The following is a 21439-nucleotide window of genomic DNA, read 5'->3' on the forward strand; positions in this document are numbered from 1 at the left end:
ACTGTCTTGCCAGAAGGGTGCTTTACACTTCAGTTTTTAAACTGCAACATTAACACCCCTCCTTCAGAGTGCAGGCACTGTACTTCCCGTCTCCAGGACTCAGTCCGGCCTGCCGGTTTCCCTGAATCCCTTCATAAATGTTACTTTGCTCACACTCCAACAGCACATCAAGTATTAAAAACCATTTGTCTCCATTCACTCCTACCAAACACGCTCACGCATGCCTGCTGGAAGTCCAAGCCCCTCGCACACAAAAATCTCCTTTACCCCCTCCCTCCAACATTTCCTAGGCCGACCCCTACCCCGCCTTCCTTCCACTACAGACTGATACGCTCTTGAAGTCAATCTGTTTCACTCCATTCTCTCTACATGTCCGAACCACCTCAACAACCCTTCCTCAGCCCTCTGGACAAGTTTTGGTAATCCCGCACCTCCTCCTAACTTCCAAACTACGAATTCTCTGCATTATATTCACACCACACATTGCCCTCAGACATGACATCTCCACTGCCTCCAGCCTTCTCCTCGCTGCAACATTCATCACCTACGCTTCACACCCATATAAGAGCGTTGGTAAAACTATACTCTTATACATTCCCCTCTTTGCCTCCAAGGACAAAGTTCTTTGTCTCCACAGACTCCTAATTGCACCGCTCACCCTTTTCCCCTCATCAATTCTATGATTCACCTCATCTTTCATAGACCTATCCGCTGACACGTCCACTCCCAATTATCTGAATACATTCACCTCCTCCATACTCTCTCTCTCCAATCTGATATCCAATCTATCATCACCTAATCTTTTTGTTATACTCATAACCTTAATCTTTCCTGTATTCACTTTTAATTTTCTTCTTTTGCATACCCTACCAAATTCATCCACCAACCTCTGCAACTTCTCTTCAGAATCTCCCAAGAGCACAGTGTCATCAGCAAAGAACAACTGTGACAACTCCCACTTTGTGTGATTCTTTATCTTTAACTCCACGCCTCTTGCCAAGACCCTCGCATTTACTTATCTTACAACCCCATCTATAAATATATTAAACAACCACGGGACATCACACATCCTTGTCTAAGGCCTACTTTTACTGGGAAATAATCTCTCTTTCCTACATACTCTAACTTGAGCCTCACTATCCTCGAAAAAACTCTTAACTGCTTTCCAAATCCATAAATGCCACAAAAAGCTCTTTAGCCTTATCTAAATACTGATCACTTATATGTTTCACTGTAAACACCTGGTCCACACACCCCCTACCTTTCCTAAAGCCTCCTTGTTCATCTGGTATCCTATTCTCCGTCTTACTCTTAATTCTTTCAATAATAACTCTACCATACACTTTACCAGGTATACTCAACAGACTTATCCCCTATAATTTTTGCACTCTCTTTTGTCCCCTTTGCCTTTATACAAAGGAACTATGCATGCTCTCTGCCAGTCCCTAGGTACTTTACCCTCTTCCATACATTTATTAAATAATTGCACCAACCACTCCAAAACTATATCCCCACCAGCTTTTAACATTTCTATCTTTATCCCATCAATCCCGGCTGCCTTACCCCCTTTCATTTTACCTACTGCCTCACGAACTTCCCCCACACTCACAACTGGCTCTTCCTCACTCCTACAAGATGTTATTCCTCCTTGCCCTATACACGAAATCACAGCTTCCCTATCTTCATCAACATTTTACAATTCCTCAAAATATTCCCTCCATCTTCCCAATACCTCTAACTCTCCATTTAATAACTCTCCTCTCCTATTTTTAATGGACAAATCCATATGTTCTCTAGGCTTTCTTAACTTGTTAATCTCACTCCAAAACTTTTTCTTATTTTCAACAAAATTTGTTGATAACATCTCACCCACTCTCTCATTTGCTCTCTTTTTACATTGCTTCACCACTCTCTTAACCTCTCTCTTTTTCTCCATAGACTCTTCCCTCCTTGCATCACTTCTACTTTGTAAAAACTTCTCATAGGCTAACTTTTTCTCTCTTACTACTCTCTTTACATCATTCCACCAATCGCTCCTCTTCCCTCCCGCACCCACTTTCCTGTAACCACAAACTTCTGCTTAACACTCTAACACTACATTTTTAAACTTAGCCCATACCTCTTCGACCCCATTGCCTATGCTCTCATTAGCCCATCTATCGTCCAATAGCTGTTTATATCTTACCCTAACTGCCTCCTCTTTTAGTTTATAAACCTTCACCTCTCTCTTCCCTGATGCTTCAATTCTCCTTGTATCCCATCTACCTTTTACTCTCAGTGTAGCTACAACTAAAAAGTGATCTGATATATCTGTGACCCCTCTATAAACATGTACATCCTGAAGTCTACTCAACAGTCTTTTATCTACCAATACATAATCCAACAAACTACTGTCATTTCGCCCTACATCATATCTTGTATACTTATTTATCCTCTTTTTCTTAAAATATGTATTACCTATAACTAAACCCCTTTCTATACAAAGTTCAATCAAAGGGCTCCCATTATCATTTACACCTGGCACCCCAAACTTACCTACCACACCCTCTCTAAAAGTTTCTCCTACTTTAGCATTCAAGTCCCCTACCACAATTACTCTCTCACTTGGTTCAAAGGTTCCTATACATTCACTTAACATCTCCCAAAATCTCTCTCTCTCCTCTACATTCCTCTCTTCTCCAGGTGCATACACGCTTATTATGACCCACTTTTCGCATCCAACCTTTACTTTAATCCACATAATCCTTGAATTTACACATTCATATTCTCTTTTCTCCTTTCATAACTGATCCTTCAACATTACTGCTACCCCTTCCTTAGCTCTAACTCTCTCAGATACTGCAGATTTAATCCCATTTATTTCCCCCCACCGAAACTCCCCTTCCCCCTTCAGCTTTGTTTCACTTAGGGCCAGGACATCCAACTTCTTTTCATTCATAACATCAGCAATCATCTGTTTCTTGTCATCTGCACTACATCCACGCACATTCAAGCATCCCAGTTTTATAAAGTTTTTCTTCTTCTCTTTTAGTAAATGTCTACAGGAGAAGGAGTTACTAGCCCATCGCTCCCGGCATTTTAGTAGCCTCATACGACACGCATGGCTTACGGAGGTAAGATTCTTTTCCACTTCCCCATGGACAATAGAAGAAATAAAAAAGAACAAGAGCTATTTAGAAAAAGGAGAAAAGCCTAGATATATATATATATATATATATATATATATATATATATATATATATATATATATATATATATATATATATTATAGGTAGTAGGTTGGTAGAAAGCAACCGCCCAGGGAGGTACTACTGTCCTGCCAGGCGAGTGTAAAACGAAAGCGTGTAATTGTTTTACGTGATGGTAGGGTTGCTGGTGTCCTTTTTTTTACCTGTCTCATAAACATGCAAGATTTCAGGTACGTCTTGCTATTCTACTTACACTTAGGTCACACTACACATACATGTACAAGCATATATATATATATATATATATATATATATATATATATATATATATATATATATATATATATATATACACCCCCCTCTGGGTTTTCTTCTATTTTCTTTCTAGTTCTTGTTCTTGTTTATTTCCTCTTATCTCCATGGGGAAGTGGAACAGAATTCTTCCTCCGTAAGCCTTGCGTGTTGTAAGAGGCGACTAAAATGCCGGGAGCAAGGGGCTAGTAACCCCCTTCTCCTGTATATATTACTAAATGTAAAAGGAGAAACTTTCGTTTTTTCCTTTTGGGCCACCCTGCCTCGGTGGGATACGGCCGGTGTGTTGATATATATATATATATATATATATATATATATATATATATATATATATATATATATATATATATATATATATATATATATATATATATTAAACATGTATATAAGTATTACATTACAATGGAATTATATGATATTAGGAAATAAAACAAGTGAATCGTTTCACCTCACATAGGATTGGAGACATGAGCAATATTTGGGTAAAACGAATGTCCATCAAGATCAAAAAAGTTTAGGTAAGACCCCAATGGGGCGAGCTGCGAAGGCGGGGCAGGCGAATAGCGTTGGAAAGGACTGTCTTTAGTTGTAGAAAAAGTGCCAGGGCTTAATCCAGCAGCTAGGCGCTCGTGGGATAGATTGGAGAGTCAGGAGTCGTTGGCGATGTTGAATTCACGAGAGGCAAGCTGTGCAGACTAAATCTTGAAAACGGTGGAAGGTGGTTGGTGGCTGGAGATCGGCGGGAGGCGGGATGGAGAGGAAGGCAAGACTTCGATGTGATTGGTCGTTATGTTTATAGAGAGGTGGCAATTTTGTCGTTATTGGTACGAAGACGATATCTCTTCATAGCTGTGTCCATATTAGTTCCTTATTCCAGTCTTGGAACCATTTTGAAGTCTTTTGAATGCAGATTTTGACAATAAGGTAATTTTGACCAGGTGATTGAAGTCGGTTTCTAGGTTTTCAGTTAGGGCGATTTCAGTGTGATGTTCGCAACCAGAAGCAACAGTGTACTTGATAGTTCATGGTGCTTGTTATAGACTGCTTGAGTTGCATGCAACGGTTGGCTGAGTGGATTACTTATTTATAAAGTGACAGGTTCAGTTGTTGTAAAATTTGTTTCTTCTTCCATTTCTTCAGGTATTGGGACATCTTGAGGTGAAGTGTCAGGTGGTTGTGTCTTGGCTCTCTTGGTTTTTGGTAGTTGCAGTGGAAGAGAAGCTGATTCGCCAGTAGTAGAAGTGGTGGTGGAAGTCGATGGTGGCTCCTCATTGATGGGAATAACTGGTGTCCTCTCATTGGTGGGTTCTGGAGTCGTACAGCTGTCTTCTTCAAAAATCAAGTCTTGCTTGTTATCCGGTGCTGTGAAGCTGACGATTTTTGGTATGAACTTCAGAATATCCTCTGAAGGAGGACATTCTGGGAATTTGAAGGCCGGCATGTTGTTCATTGAAAAGAGTTCATTAATGGTCTTGTTGATGGATCTAGAGTCAGCTACGGTTTGCATGTGAGCAAACAACATGCAGTAGTAAATTTGTGTGGAAACACCGTCTGTTAGTGGAGAAAAGGAGGTGGTGGTTGGTGGAGTCTGTCGAGTGGCTTGCAGGATCTTCGTAGTGTCCGTCTGGAGCGTTGTTATAGCAGCATAAGTTAGGGAATTGGTGGTCGTCTTCTTAATGTCTTCCTTAATCTTCTTAGATAAGATCTCCTTACGGGCGGGACATTTAGCTGCCTGTGTGTGACGGTCGCTCTTGTAGTTGATGCAAGTATGAACAGTAGTGGAGTAGTGGAGGTGCGGTGCAGAATTGATAGTCATGTCCGTCTTTCCCACAAGTGGAACAGATCTTCTTGTCCTTAACCTGGCAGTCGGTGATGGAGTGGTTATAAGAGCAGTAAGTCCAACGAGGAGATATATGTTTGAATCGTTCGGGTTCAATATGTCGAGGGTTGATGTAGGGCTCTGGCGGCCATAGTGGTGTCCAGAAACGTAACTTTAAGCATTGATAAGGCGTTGGATATCTTAGTGACACTTTCTGTCGTGGCCCAATCATTCTGCTCCTCAGTGAAAGACTTGAGTTCTTCGGTGGACAGGGCCGTTATGATCATGTCGAGACTTTTCAAGAACACTGATCTTTTAGTCTTCAAGTAGGGGGATCGGTTGAGATAACAAAGCCACGTTCATCAAGGATCTTCATCGCATTTGGGGTAAGAACTTTTTTAGCCTCCTCATCATCAATGAAGCTGACGAGGAAGGCTTCTTTCAGTGATGCAATTCCCGAGAACATGACCTGCAGCCAGCTTTTTAGGGCTGCCCCAAGTGTAAGCTTCGAGGTATCGTTTACGACAGAGCTTTTGGGTTTTATCTTCACACGATGAGACATCGTGGAAGAGCAGAGTCACGTGGAGACAGGTAGAGGTTCAGCTCCCAACGGGGATTCTAGGGAGACTGTAATGATTAGAGTAAGAGCCACTGCGACTGCACAGGGCGAGGTCTACAGAGCGAATGGGACGTCCATGAAATTTAGGAGTGTCCCAGTAAAATCACTTCGTATCGCTCGTTGATACGATATCCAGCATAATTTTATTCATATAAATATGATTATATTAGGCAACAAATGATGCTTTTGTTTTTCAAATAATTTATTATGATGTACTTTGAATTATTTATACATTCATATTATGGTATTATTCATTGTTGTCAGGCTTTCTTATATTTTACAGCGTCAGTCTGTAATAAACTCTCGTAATATTAACCTTCAGAGGGTTCTTGATTCAAGGAACTGAAGCCATCCTCCTTTTTCTTGGATAAAATATGATTACTTTCCAATTGCCAACTGCTGAATGACCCTCACGGTTTTTGTACTTCCCCATGAAAATAATTATCATAATATTGCAGCGAGTACGGGTAAGTGCCCCAGCTTGTGTCTCCAGCTGTACCAGCCAGTGTGTGGCAGTGACAACGTAACATACAGAAGTGACTGCGAGCTACGTAGAGTTGCTTGTAACAACAAACTGCTGAAGACGCTGTACAGCGGTTCTTGTAGTGAGTATTATCACAGGTTCTAGTCTTGCTTCTTTAGTAATAAATGATTTTATTTGAGTACTTTGAACAAAAAAAATATTTGATGTATATTTCTGTTTCTACCGTATGTCTTGGGTGTGTCTTCATGTTGCACCATGAGTATTGTCGCGAGTATGTATATACATACATATATATACATACACATATACATATGCATACACACACACACACGCACACACACATACATAAATACATACACACACACATGCACAGACACATACACACACACACATATACACACACACACATACACACACATACACACACACATACACACACACATACACATACACACACACGCATATATATATATATATATATATATATATATATATATATATATATATATATATATATATATATATATATATATATATATATATATATATAAATTATTGTACCCACGAACAAGTGGTATTAATCAATAACAACACTGCGACTAGTCAAGGAGTCGAACCCATGCTGCTTTGGCCTGCCTCATGGTGGGCGAAAACTAATGACGCCTTAATCCAGGGGACTACACAATACTTTTGATTGCGTGGTACCGTAGATTAAGGCGTCATGAGTTTTCCCCCACCATGAGGCAGGCTAAAACAGCACGAGTTCGATTCCTTGACTAGTCGCAGTGTTGTTATATATATATATATATATATATATATATATATATATATATATATATATATATATATATATATATATATATATAATGTGTATGGGTCTCGCTTTACATTGCTGAGATCGCCTTTTTGCGATTGTAATGAATATATGTTTTCATGCTTGTCTTTATTATGAAATCTAATTTCGATAAACAGCAGACAATTTTCTAGAAGGAACAAAAGACGAACGTATCGTGTAAACACTAACAAGTGTCTCTCTTCTTCTCCCCAGGGTCAGTCACTCCATGTCGTACCTCTTGCCCTGAACAGTTCGACCCAGTGTGTGGGACGGACGGGAAGACCTACCACAATCTTTGCTTCTTGGAATTAGAGGCTTGCGCTAATCCTGGGCTGAACCTTCGCCTTGCCGCTGAGGGCAATTGTCGTGAGTTCTGATCTTCTTTGCATATATTCAATGAAGTGTTGGAAACATTCCTTAGAGAACCGGATCCATGTTGACATGATGACATCACACAGTTGCTGCAGCTTATGCACCCGCACATTCATGCTGCGAATCTTCCTTTCCAGCATATCTCAAAAGCTTACATCAAATTCTGACCCTACCATCTGCATCCCGCAAAAGAAATTACTATTCGTCAGATCAGGCGATTTTTTTTTTCAAATCTTCAACTGTCCAGTTTTAGTTAGTCTGTGCTCATTGTAGCCTCAGTTTCCTGAATGGGAGTCAGTGTGGGCTTCTGCTGCAGAGGCCCATCCACTTCAAGACTCAACTTGTTGTACATTCAGAGATGCTTTTTTGCATACCAGTGATGTAATAAGTTGTTATTTGAGTTACTGTCACCTTGTCATCCTCCACCAGTCTGGCCATTTTCCTCTAACCTCTTTTTCAAAGAGCTTTGACCCACAGAACTACTGTTCACTGGATATTTGGGGTTTTTCATACCATTCTCTATAAACTCTGATTGTTGTGCGTAAAAATCACAGATCAGCAGTTTCTGACACTCAAGTCATCCTGTTAGGCACCAACAATCATACTACGGTCAAAGTCACTTAGATCACATTTGTTTCACATTCTAATAATCGATCTGAGCAACAACTGAACCTCGTGCCGATGTCTGCATCCTTTTAGGCAATGAGGTGCTACTGCGTAACTGGCTGAATAGACATTCTCAATAATGAGCAAGCCTGTACAGGTGTACCTAATAGTCAAAACTATATATATCTGGTATCTTATTTTCATAATAAGATATCTTGACATGTCACATAGGTTATTATACTGTCTGTCTCTGTATTCCTCAATAAGTGGACAATTAAGCACATAGTGTTCAAGAGAGTGACCATATGCCTGATCACATAATTTATTTAGTTTGATCATCATCTGTGTGTCTCCCAAACTGCCAAAAGTATAACCAAGCCTGTGTGTGTGTGTGTACGTGTTTGTGAATATTGTTTCTCACCAAAATTATTCATTTATTTGCTTTCTTGTCAGAAGTGTGCATACACCACGTTTCACTTGACTCTCAGAACAGCAACATTCACTCCCATCGTCTCAACTCCTCACTCTCACATCCACACTCTTACCTCAGTCCTTTTCTCGTGTCTGCACTTCTCTTACCACCGAGTAAATTAGTTCTATTAACTTCTCCTCGCATCCCATTCATGTTTTAAATCGCGCATTTATTTCTCTTTTTCTTTCCTTGAATGTTCGTCCACTATTTTCTCTTCCCATTTAAACTCTCCCATTGTCTTCACCTTTGTATCGCTCACTGCTTCCACATCCGGTTTAATTTCATTAACATAAACATAATTATTTAATACAATTTATGATGCTTTTTGTTTCATGTTATTTAAATTTACGCTATAAATTATTATACATATGTAATTAGTCATAGTATTTAATTTAGACTTTTGTTAATTTCAAAATGTTAGACCAAATGTATACTGATAATCCCTTTCATCGAGGGCACCTTGATGCTGGCTACGGGCTCTTGATTCAAGGAAACTGAACTGCATGCCTTTTACTTTGATCTAATCTGATTACCTCCCAATCACCAGATACTTAATGACCCCCTAGAGTTTTAATGCTTTCATATTAGAATCAAAATAACAATCATAACATTGCAGCCAGTACGGGCAAGTGTCCCAGCTTCTGCTTGAAGCTGCCCCAGCCAGTCTGCGGCACTGACAACGTCACTTACCACAGCGACTGCGAGGTGCGCCGCCTTGCTTGTAACAGGAGGCCACAGCTGAAGACATTCTACAGTGGTCCTTGTCGTGAGTATTGAGGCTTTTCATCATCTTAATTAACTGGATGTATGTCGGTCGCTGTGTGGTCCGAGAGAGGTAGCCCTGTATTGCATAACCTCAGTTCCCAAATGCATTCGATTGGAATAGTGCAGAGTGCGGCATAAGTGTGGAATAAAGTTAAATATTAGCGTTGGAAATTTGTATTATATCAGAAGAGGCCTTCACAAGTCATCATGTGGAAATTAACATCCCTTTAAAAAATGGTAAATTAAGAAATAAACAACTCAACTCTAATTCAAAATTTTCGAAGAGATCAATAACCCATATTTCACCGGAACTTAAAGTTTGAAGCCATTCAGAAGTTGCATTACGAAGCTTTCAACATGATAGGGTTGAAGCTTATAGGATGCAACACTCAGGAATTATCGTGTGAAAAGCAGTATATTTCAATTTTATAAATTTCTCCCATAAGAAAAACAAATCCAAGCTAAAACCAGTTCAAACTTTTCTTTAGGTAAGACTGACCCGCGCATATTAGGTAGATTTTATTTTTTTAATAATGACCTTCAGAACAATAGATTTTATAGACACATAAAAGTACATTATATAGATTTAACCTTAGATAATTATCAAATATTACAAAATGCGATGTTTATAATGTATAAACACCTCTAGAGAATACTAGAAGGTATTTTGGGTCAGTTATCCTTTAAAATTATGATAAATTTTAATAGTACTATAGGACTGCAACTGATAGGATACTAACTAACGAACTAATAATTAATATGTTTATTAACAAAGTTGTCTAGGTGGACAAAATCAAAGTAAAGAAGTTTGATATGATTCAGGACATAAGCTCCTACACCTCTCTTGTAGTGAAATGTTAAATTGTACATATAGTAGTATAGTGCTGAAGGTACATTTCGTAACAGTACGACTCAAGTACCGTCTGGTACGTTGACATTAAGTTTAAAAATAATACTAGTATATACAAGCGTGTGTGTGAGAATGTGTGTATGTGCTCAAAGTTGTTCGTTATGTCTCAATAAGACAAGACTCGAGTTAGACTTCAACAGTGACTGACTAAACGTCTTCAAATAATCTATCTTCTTGACCAACCAGGCAATCAAAACAGCTTGCTTGAACAATATGACGAACAATTCGCCGAACAATAATGTAACAACCAGCCGCACAGCGTCAGGAATGAGACAAAATAACGACCCTAACTGGGGACCATCAGCAGAACCTCTATGAAAGTCATAAAACTCCCTTGATACTGAATCTAAGTTCAGCATAACCAAATCCCCAACTATAGTGGTGAATTGATGCCACACAAAATAGATCAGAAACATTAGCTTGGGGTCTGGGTTGACTTAGTGTCAGTATGACACAACCTCAACCAAACGTCAAAAATCATAAAGTTTGGAAAATGTTCTGTGAACAGAGTTAAAAGATGTATGTTTCGACTCACCAACGAAATCATACTTTACCAGAAACAAAGTCCAAATAACGAACAGGCAGAGATGAGAGGAATGCTTCGAGGACTAGGAGCAGATGGAGAGAGCACAATTTCTCGACTACAGGCCTCACATCAGGTGATATCAGGCGACTCGAACGTGGCACTGCAGAGTGGCATAACAGCATCTGCACTCTACATAAACAATGTCGAGCTTCTAAGTAGAATATACCGGTGTTGAAAGTTTGAAGCCTACCAGAAGAGTATTTTTTTTTTTTTGGTTCTTGCATGGAAACCAGTTTGCTTAATAAAATCACAATTTGAAATTTACATGGGTCATGGTTAAAGGCAAACTTTTAATGAAGCCCATCAACACTGAAAGTTTGAAGCCTATCAGAAAAGGTATTCTCCAGTAAGTACTCTGAAACCAACGATTCCAAGATTTTTGACAATTTCATTGAAATTTCAAATTTGCATCAATCAGTCTAAACTTATAAGTGTCTTTATTCTTATAGAAAGATTTACTGTAAATATTTTGAAGCCGATAAGACGAGGCATCCTTTAATTATTGAATGTAAATATTGCTATTTATTTAATAAAATATGCCGATCAGAAGAAACATTCCTCAGTTATCTCACAGATTCCAGGAATTCAAAGTTTTGTAAGATAACTCAGCATATGGACGAATTTCCCTAAATACAAACTAAACTTAATGGCTACTTTCCTGACTGTACGGTGTAACAGCCGTTAAATACTGAAGCCATTCAGAAACAGGTCAAATATTTTCAATGTGATTCAGCAAATATAAAAATTTCATTCTGTTTAACACATAAAATGAATAGTTGTGCCATCGTCGAATTTGGAAGATCATTTTTTTTTCAACTTTTGAAACAATTTTGCAGATAATTTTTGAGGTTTTCGGACGTGTTCCAGGATGATGAGAATTAGTTCAATAAATCTGGTCTATTTGTTTGTTAGAATCTCGCCTTAGACCCCGTACACCCATTTATATATGTGTACCCATCGGCCATGTACTATATATATACAGGTGCTATCAAAAAGTTCCAGGACTCTAAAAAAGTATATATAGGGTTACCTAATCACCTAGTTACTGTTGTCTCCCTCGAAATAGTCTACTTGGGAGGCTATACACTGCTCCCAGTGCATCTCCCAGTTCTCAAAACATTGCTGGAACTCTTCTTTCCTAGCAACGTCTTGAGTATCCTGCGATTCTGTTTTAATCTCCTCTACGTCGTTAAAAGGCCACCCCTTGAGTGCCATTTTTATTCTTGGGAACAGAAAGAAGTCAGTGAGCTAGATCTGGGGAGTAAGGAGGGTGGGGGTACTACCGCCATGCTGTTTTTGGCCAGGAAAAGCTTTATAGACGGTGTGGAGTGAGCAGAGGCATTGTTCATTGGTGAATGAACCAATTATTGAACGCCCACAACGCTTGCCACTTCCTTCTCACGTCTTACCTTGAACGTCTCATAACCTCGATGTAAAAACTTTGGTTAATTGTCTGCCATGTTGGAGCAAATTCCTCATGAACGAGTCCCATTTCGTAAAAAAAAAAAAATGAACATGCTCTTGACTTGGAGTGCTTTCTTTTAGGCTGGATGAGTCAGGGCTTTTCTATTGTAAAGACTGTTGCATGATCTTCGTGTTGCAGTTGTATATCCAAGTTCTGTCGCCAGTAATGACCTTAGAAAGAATGTCTGGGTCATCTTCGACTTGATTTTTGTGGTCCTGATCTTCATTTAACAAGCGGGGCACAAATATCGCAACCACTTGCCTCATGTTCAAATATTGTCAAAATGCTTTGAGATGTTCCCCCCCCCTCCCCCCCCCAAAAAAAAAAAAAAAAAAAAACTCCCATTGCACTTACAATGTCCCTGAAACCCTGAGGACCACTTTAGTGAATAATTTTCCTCACTTTTTCAATATTGTTGCCTGTTTTTTGACACTGAAGGACGACCAGAATGTTCATCATCCCCAAATGACGTTCGTCTAGACTTGAATCGATAAAACCATTCACAGTACTGTGTCCGACCCATTGCTTCATTGCCAAATGTTTGCTGAAGCATATTTTGACTTTCACTACCGTTTCATCGAGCTTGAAACAGAATTTCACAAACACACACAATTCCATTCATTTACACACAAAAAATGCAACACACCGATAGCAAAATAAAACAAATGCCTGTCTTACCTCAGCAGAATGACCACTGAAACTCCCCTCGCTACTTCACAAGCCAGTGTAGTGCACAGCGTCTAGGGAAGTGCCATCTCTAGTGCTCACTGCGGGTACACTCTTCTCCCACCTCTAGTGCTAATCAAGCATATATTCCCAAGATAAGCTAAAATGAACGATTCACAATAGTTAAACTTAGAGAAGAGTGGACGGGTTTAAACCGTAGCGGAGGTGAGCGGCAGACCCACCGCTGTACCATTCAACTACGAGGGTTCTCCTGCATGATTTTACAGCGAGCTCCTCTGTGATATGGCTGCACTAGTCGCGCCAAGCGTGGCCTTGCTATCTCCTCTCACATACCTACAGCTTTTATCACACTTCTATTCTCGTTCCCCTCAGAGTTATATAGTCTGTGAACACACGCATACACACACACAAAACAACGTTGAATAAGCAGATGAATAAACAGGGAGTCAAACCGAGTTCTTTGGCAGTATCTTAGTGTGCGGTTCGTAAATTGTAAAATAACCATACGACTCTTTATAATATATTTATACTTTCTAATGATTATTAGTATTAAGCGGATTATTTTAATCTCGACATATGTTACAATATTTTAATTAAAAACAAAGCTAATTTTCCTATTATCCTATTGTCCAATTTTCCTGTTATCCTATTTTTTTTTTATTATTCATGTCACCTTAAGGAACATAATCTCCTCAAATTACTGGGTTCAATTATACTTAATAATTTCACACAAAATTACATTTGGATGGTAATTAATACTGACAAATATACATCAATATATTTATGTACTTCTTAGGTTCGAGGCCTCTGTGTCTGGACAACTGTAGCGAGAGTTACGACCCTGTGTGTGGGACGGACGGGAAGACCTACGTAAACGCCTGTAAACTGCAAGTAGAAGTCTGCAAAAATCCTCAACTGAACCTACGCGTGACCAAAAGTGGCACATGTTGTGAGTTCTGACCTTGGAGATTGTTTTTAGAGTTCCCATTTGGAGCATATTTTTTTTTTTAATTTCATTTGCGCGCATACACACACACACACACACACACACACACACACACACACACACACACACACACACACACACACACACACACACACACACACACACACACACACAGTATTTCTTCAGCCACAGAGTAGTCAGGAAGTGGAATAGTTTGGGAAGAGATGTAGTGGAGTCAGGATCCATACATAGCTTTAAGCAGAGGTACGATAAAGCTCATGGTTCAGGGAGAGTGACCTAGTAGCGACCAGTGAAGAGGCGGGGCCAGGAGCTTGGACTCGACCCCTGCAACCTCAACTAGGTGAGTACAACTAGGTGAATACACACACACACACACACACACACACACACACACACACACACACACACACACACACACACACACACACACACACACACACACTACTGCATTGTGCGTAATTCCTGTTTTATATAACTTTAAAAAGGTAAGTTTAGAACCATATTTACCTCAACATCCATCACGCGGGATGATTTTCCTCTCATTCTGCCACACAGAATAGCCATAATTCATTCAAATCCTCAAGGTAATCTCCGTGTAAAAATAACGTCAACATTGTTAGAGGGCAAGCCTCAGTAGCAGCTGCTGTACACACTAAAATGTTTGACGCTTTCCTCATCGTTCTACTGAAGTCTCGGCTCTGGCTGATGTGTCTTGTATGGCAGTACAAGGAAGTGTAGTAGAATTTTTATTCGTGATGTTAGGTAAGCATAGTTAGTTCTTAAGTCTAACTTTGCAGAATGTGGAAGTGTTTTTTATATATATAATTTTGGTATTTAATAATCATTTGTTTATATTTTTGCTATCCTAGACATAATTTTGATATCAAATAATTATGATGAGTATATCTCTAAACATTTCGCTATAAGGTTGTTGTATCACTACCTGATGCTATGTTATTGTCACTCTTAATGCCCCTTGTTTACCAGTTTCTCCTACGTGTAGTTTATTTCTTTTTTTTAAAAGAATACACATATAGCCCGCACATGGGAGACTGAAACTAATGACGATGTTTCGGTCCGACTTAAATCATTAATTAATTTACATAAATTTATCAGAGATATTATTCGATGTTAAGAATTTTCATTAAGTCAAAAATCTTGAAAATAACTAGGGTATACCCTTTTTTTCCACAGAGCATCTGTGAGTCAAGAATATTACTGAGAGATTCACCGAGGCGACCAAAACGCTGTTGTATTTCGCTCCTCTGTTGTGTCATGTGGTGCTACGTTCATCTGATGTGTCTTCATGTGGTGACTCACTCATCTGTTGTGACTTCATGTGGTGACTCACTCATCTGTTGTGTCTTCAAGTGGTGACTCACTCATCTGTTGTCTTCAAGTGGTGACTCACTCATCTGCTGTGTCTTCAAGTGGTGACTCACTAATCTGTTGTGCCCACTCTATATATCGTCCACGATATATAGGGCAACGGTGAGTAGTTCACCGAAGCTCGTATGGTCATCTGATGAAGTGAGAGAGAGAGGGCCAGACACTTGATCAAGGAGATTTATCTGCATAAGAGATAGTACTCAACCGTAACTTCATTGGACATTATCTTCAACACTGTTGTCCAAAAAATCTGAAAATTGTTGGAAGTCAGACTCACTGACACATCGTGCTTTTATTTAGGCAGGACACCACAGACAGGTGACCTAACCAACACACCTTTGCCAAGGCGCCTCCTACAAAATACATTTTTACTCTTTTATATATTATAAATCGCTCAGTACTTGTATAAGGCTCCTAATGAGCGAACTGTTTCCAAATAAAATGTTCTAGTATTGCATATGTCTTATTTACTGTAGCTATACAAATACCAGGTTCCTGTAAATTGTCCAAAGTTAGTCTTAACTACACCCAGTTTTTTTTTCTTAAAGCTTTGGCCTATATATGGAAGAAACCTATTGGATTCGTCCTTAATTCCTTAACAATTTTAAATTCATTGCCTCGCGTAGCTTCCTTTTTATTTTTTTCTGACTTATTAAAATATAAACATAATAATTTATATAATGATCCTCACCTTTATTGATGCTCATTTAAATTCCTAAATTTCTAAACTCACTGATCTCCTTGCTGGAAGTTCCACCTTTGAAGCAGACTACCTTTCTCTTTAAATTTTTACATAAACAGACTTATTGCACCAACTGTGATTTTTACTTCTTCTCTTGTACTCTTAACTACCCCTTTCCCCAACCTATCCCCTCGTACTCTCATACACTTCTCTCCCTTATCATCTTTCCACATTCTTCCCTGCAGTACTTGATAAGTGAGCTAGAGGAAAAGACAGTAAACGAAATGATGGAACACGTGACCAAAAAGTGCAGGGAGGTAGTGGAAGCTCGTACCAAAGGGCAACAGAAACAACGGGAAGACCAGAGTGAGCCCAGGAAGTGTGGAGATGCCAAATCCAAGTGTGCTAGAGTATGGAAAAAGTATACAAGGCCAAGGACCTAGGAAAACAGGGAGGTGAGCCGAAGGGCCAGAAATGAATATGCATGGTAAGGAGAGAAGCCCAGCGGTGGGACGAGAGAGGGAGAGAGGGAGCACCTGCAGATGCAGACGCAGGGGCAACTCCATGAGGTGTGGAAGACAGTAAATGTAGTCCCGATTTTTAAGAAAAGAGACACACAGGCTACACTAAATTACAGACCAGTGTCGCTGACATGTATGTAAAGTTAAGGAGAAGATTATCAGGAAAAAGAGTGGTGGAGCACAGAACGGAATGGACTAATTAATACATAACAAACAGCACGACTTCAGGGAAGGGAAATCCTGTATCACAAACCTATTGGAGTTCTATGACAAAGTAACAGAAGTAAGACAGGAGACAGAGAGATGGGTAGACTGCATCTTCTTGGACTGTAAGACAGCTTTAGACACGGTACCACACAAGAGACCGGTTGAAAACTAGAGGAGCAGGAATGAATAGGAGCAAAGTACTGCAATGGATCAGGGAATACCTGACAGGAAGGCAGAAAAGTGTGTCGATCCGAGGCAAGGAGTCAGAGTGGGTGCATGTATAGAGTGGGGGTTACACAAGGGTCAGTCCTAGGTCCGTTGATGTTTCTTGTGTATGTGAATGATATGACAGAAGGGATTGAGTCAGAGGTGTCCCTGTTTGCAGACAATGTAAAACTAAGGAGAATGCAAGCGGACGAGGATCAGGTAAGCCTACAAAGGGATCTGGACAAGCTGTAAGCCTGGTCCGACAATTGGCTCTTGGAGTTTAACCCCAGCAAATGCAAAGTTATGAAGCTTGGGGAAAAACAAAGGAGACTGCAGACAGGGTACAGACTAAGAGGTCAGAGGCTGTAAAACTCATTTAAGTAAAAGGACCTTGGGGTGAGCATCATACAAAGCACATCTCCTAAGGCGCACATCAACCAAATAACTGCTGCAGCATACAGGCGCCTGGCAAACCTGAGAATAGCGTTTCAACATGTAAGTAAGGAGTCGTTCACGACACCCACACAGCCGTCCAAGGTACTACACTACCCCACACAGCCGTCCAAGGCACTACACTACCCCACACAGCCGTCCAAGGCACTACACTACCCCACACAGCCGTCCAAGGCACTACACTACCCCACACAGCCGTCCAAGGCACTACACTACCCCACACAGCCGTCCAAGGCACTACACTACCCTACACTGCCGTCCTAGGCACTACACTACCCCACACAGCCGTTCTAGGCACTACAATACTCCACACAGCCGTCAAAGGCACTACACTACCCCACACAGCCGTCCAAGGCACTACACTACACTACACAGCCGTCCTAGGCATTACACTACCCCACACAGCCGCCCAAGGCACTACACTACCCTAGACAGCCGTCGAAGACACTACACTACCCCACACAGCCGTCCAAGGCAATACACTACCCCACACAGCCGTCCTAGGCACTACACTACCCCACACAGCCGTCCAAGGCACTACACTACCCCACGCAGCCGTCCAAGGCACTACACTACCCTACACACCCGTCCAAGGCACTACACTACCCTACACTGCCGTCCTAGGCACTACACTACCCCACACAGCCGTTCTAGGCACTACAATACTCCACACAGCCGTCAAAGGCACTACACTACCCCACACAGCCGTCCAAGGCACTACACTACACTACACAGCCGTCCTAGGCACTACACTACCCCACACAGCCGCCCAAGGCACTACACTACCCTAGACAGCCGTCGAAGACACTACACTACCCCACACAGCCGTCCAAGGCAATACACTACCCCACACAGCCGTCCTAGGCACTACACTACCCCACACAGGAATCCTAGGTACTACACTACCCCACACAGCCTTCTAGGCACTACCCTACCCCACACAGCCGTCCTAGGCACTACACTACCCCACACAGCCGTCCTAGGTACTACACTACCGCACACAGCCGTCCTAGGTACTACACTACCCCACACAGCCGTCCTAGGTACTACACTACCCCACACAGCCGTCCAAGGCACTACACTACCCCACACAGCCGTCCAAGGCACTACACTACCCCACACAGCCGTCCAAGGCACTACACTACCCCACACAGCCGTCTAAGGCACTACACTACCTCCACACAGTCGTCCTAGGCACTACACTACCCCACACAGCCGTCCTAGGCACTACGCTACCCCACACAGCCGTTCTAGACACTACACTACCCCACACAGCTGTCAAAGGTACTACACTACCCCACACAGCCGTCCAAGGCACTACACTACACTACACAGCCGTCCTAGGCACTACACTACCCCACACAGCCGCCCAAGGCACTACACTACCCTAGACAGCCGTCGAAGGCACTACACTACCCCACACAGCCGTCCAAGGCACTACACTACCCCCCACAGCCGTCCTAGGCACTACACTACCCCACACAGCTGTCCAAGGCACTACACTACCCCACGCAGCCGTCCTAGGCACTACACTACCCCACACAGCTGTCCAAGGCACTGCACTACCCCACATAGCCGTCCTAGACACTACACTACCCCACACAGCCGTGCAAGGCACGACACTACTCCACACAGTCGTCCTAGGCACTACAGTACCCCACACAGCCGTCCAAGGCACTACACTACACTACACAGCCGTCCTAGGCACTACACTACCCCACACAGCCGCCCAAGGCACTACACTACCCTAGACAGCCGTCAAAGACACTACACTACCCCACACAGCCGTCTAAGGCAATACACTACCCCACACAGCCGTCCTAGGCACTACACTACCCCACACAGGAATCCTAGGTACTACACTACCCCACACAGCCTTCTAGGCACTACCCTACCCCACACAGCCGTCCTAGGCACTACACTACCCCACACAGCCGTCCTAGGTACTACACTACCGCACACAGCCGTCCTAGGTACTACACTACCCCACACAGCCGTCCTAGGTACTACACTACCCCACGCAGCCGTCCAAGGCACTACACTACCCCACACAGCCGTCCAAGGCACTACACTACCCCACACAGCCGTCCTGGGCACTACACTACCCCACACAGCCGTCTTAGGCACTACACTGCCCCACACAGCCGTCCTAGGTACTACACTACCCCACACAGCCGTCCTAGGCACTACACTGCCCCACACAGCCGTCCAAGGCACTACACAACCCCACGCAGCCGTCCAAGGCACTACACTACCCCACACAGCCGTCCTAGGCACTGCACTATCCCACACAGCCGTCCTAGGCACTACACTACCCCACACAGCCGTCCTAGGCACTACACTACCCCACACAGCCCTCCTAGGCACTACACTACTTCACACAGCCGTCCTAGGCACTACACTACCCCACACAGCCGTCCAAGGCACTTCACTACTCCACACAGCCGTCCTGGGCACTACACTACCTCACACAGCCGTACTAGGCACTACACTACCCCACACAGCCGTCCAAGGCACTACACTACCCCACACAGCAATTCTAGACACTGCACTACCCCACACAGCCGTCCTAGGTGCTACACTACCCCACACAGCAGTCCTAGGTACTACACTACCCCACACAGCCGTCTTAGGTACTACACTACCCCACACAGCCGTCCTAGGTACTACACTACCCCACACAGCCTCCAAGGCACTACACTACCCCACACAGCCGTCCTAGGCACTACACTACCCCACACAGCCGTCCAAGGCACTACACTACCCCACACAGCCGTCCTAGGCACTACACTACCCCACACAGCCGTCCAAGGCACTACACTACCCCACACAGCAATTCTAGACACTACACTACCCCATACAGCCGTCCAAGGCACTACACTACCCCACGCAGCCACCCAAGACTCTACACTACCCCACACAGCCGTCCAAGGCACTACACTACTCCACACAGCCGCTCTAGGCACTTAAGGCACCTAAAATGGAGGAATATAGCAAATAATATTGTTGCAGTAATAACACCAGGAGGCAGCTCTGATGAAAACTCACACTCACGCGAGCTTTTAAATCTCTGCACAAAATTCAATTTAAACCAGCAAATAATAGAGCCTACTAGACTGGAGAATACACTAGACCTCATCTTCACTAACAATGATGATCTGATAAGAAATGTCACCATATCAAAAACAATATACTCAGATCACAACATAATTGAGGTTCAGTCATGTATGCGCGGAGCCCCAGACCGACATAATGAGATTAGTCACGATGGAGCATTCACCAAATTCAACTTCAATAACAAAAACATAAAGTGGGACCAAGTAAACCAAGTCCTAACCGATTTAAGCTGGGAAGATATACTAAGCAACACAGACCCCAGCTTATGCCTAGAACAGATTAACTCGGTGGCACTCGATGTATGCACAAGGCTTATTCCTCTAAGAAAAAGGAGGAGTAGATGTAAAATAGAAAGAGACAGGCGCTCCCTTTACAGGCGACGGAAAAGAATAACAGAGCGGCTAAAAGAGGTCAATATATCTGAAATGCGTAGGGAGACACTGGTCAGAGAAATAGCAAGCATCGAACTTAAGCTAAAAGAATCCTCTAGGAGTCAGGAATCGCGGGAAGAACTAAAAGCCATAAATGAAATCGAAAGAAACCCAAAGTATTTCTTCTCCTATGCCAAATCAAAATCGAGAACAACGTCCAGTATTGGGCCCCTACTTAAACAAGATGGGTCCTACACAGATGACAGCAAGGAAATGAGTGAGCTACTCAAGTCCCAATATGACTCAGTTTTTAGCAAGCCGCTAACCAGACTGAGAGTCGAAGATCAAAATGAATTTTTTATGGGAGAGCCACAAAATTTGATTAACACAAGCCTATCCGAT

The 21439-nt window shown here is 42.1% G+C and overlaps 1 protein-coding gene across 1 annotated transcript in view; it reads left to right on the forward strand.

Annotated features, from left to right (window-relative positions):
- The window catches only part of LOC138851821 (four-domain proteases inhibitor-like), a 35162-nt gene extending 19229 nt beyond the window's left edge, over positions 1-15933 (forward strand). Inside the window, exons 5-9 of the mRNA XM_070081303.1 lie at positions 6400-6546; positions 7474-7626; positions 9327-9476; positions 13920-14072; positions 15285-15933. Of these exons, the coding sequence (XP_069937404.1) occupies positions 6400-6546; positions 7474-7626; positions 9327-9476; positions 13920-14072; positions 15285-15286 (605 nt within the window). The 3' untranslated portion in view covers positions 15287-15933. The remainder of the gene's footprint in view (positions 1-6399; positions 6547-7473; positions 7627-9326; positions 9477-13919; positions 14073-15284) is intronic.
- Positions 15934-21439: the final 5506 nt, after the last annotated feature.

This window comes from Cherax quadricarinatus, unplaced genomic scaffold, assembly GCF_038502225.1.
Source record: "Cherax quadricarinatus isolate ZL_2023a unplaced genomic scaffold, ASM3850222v1 Contig2280, whole genome shotgun sequence".
In the NCBI taxonomy this organism is placed as follows: Eukaryota; Metazoa; Arthropoda; class Malacostraca; order Decapoda; family Parastacidae; genus Cherax; species Cherax quadricarinatus.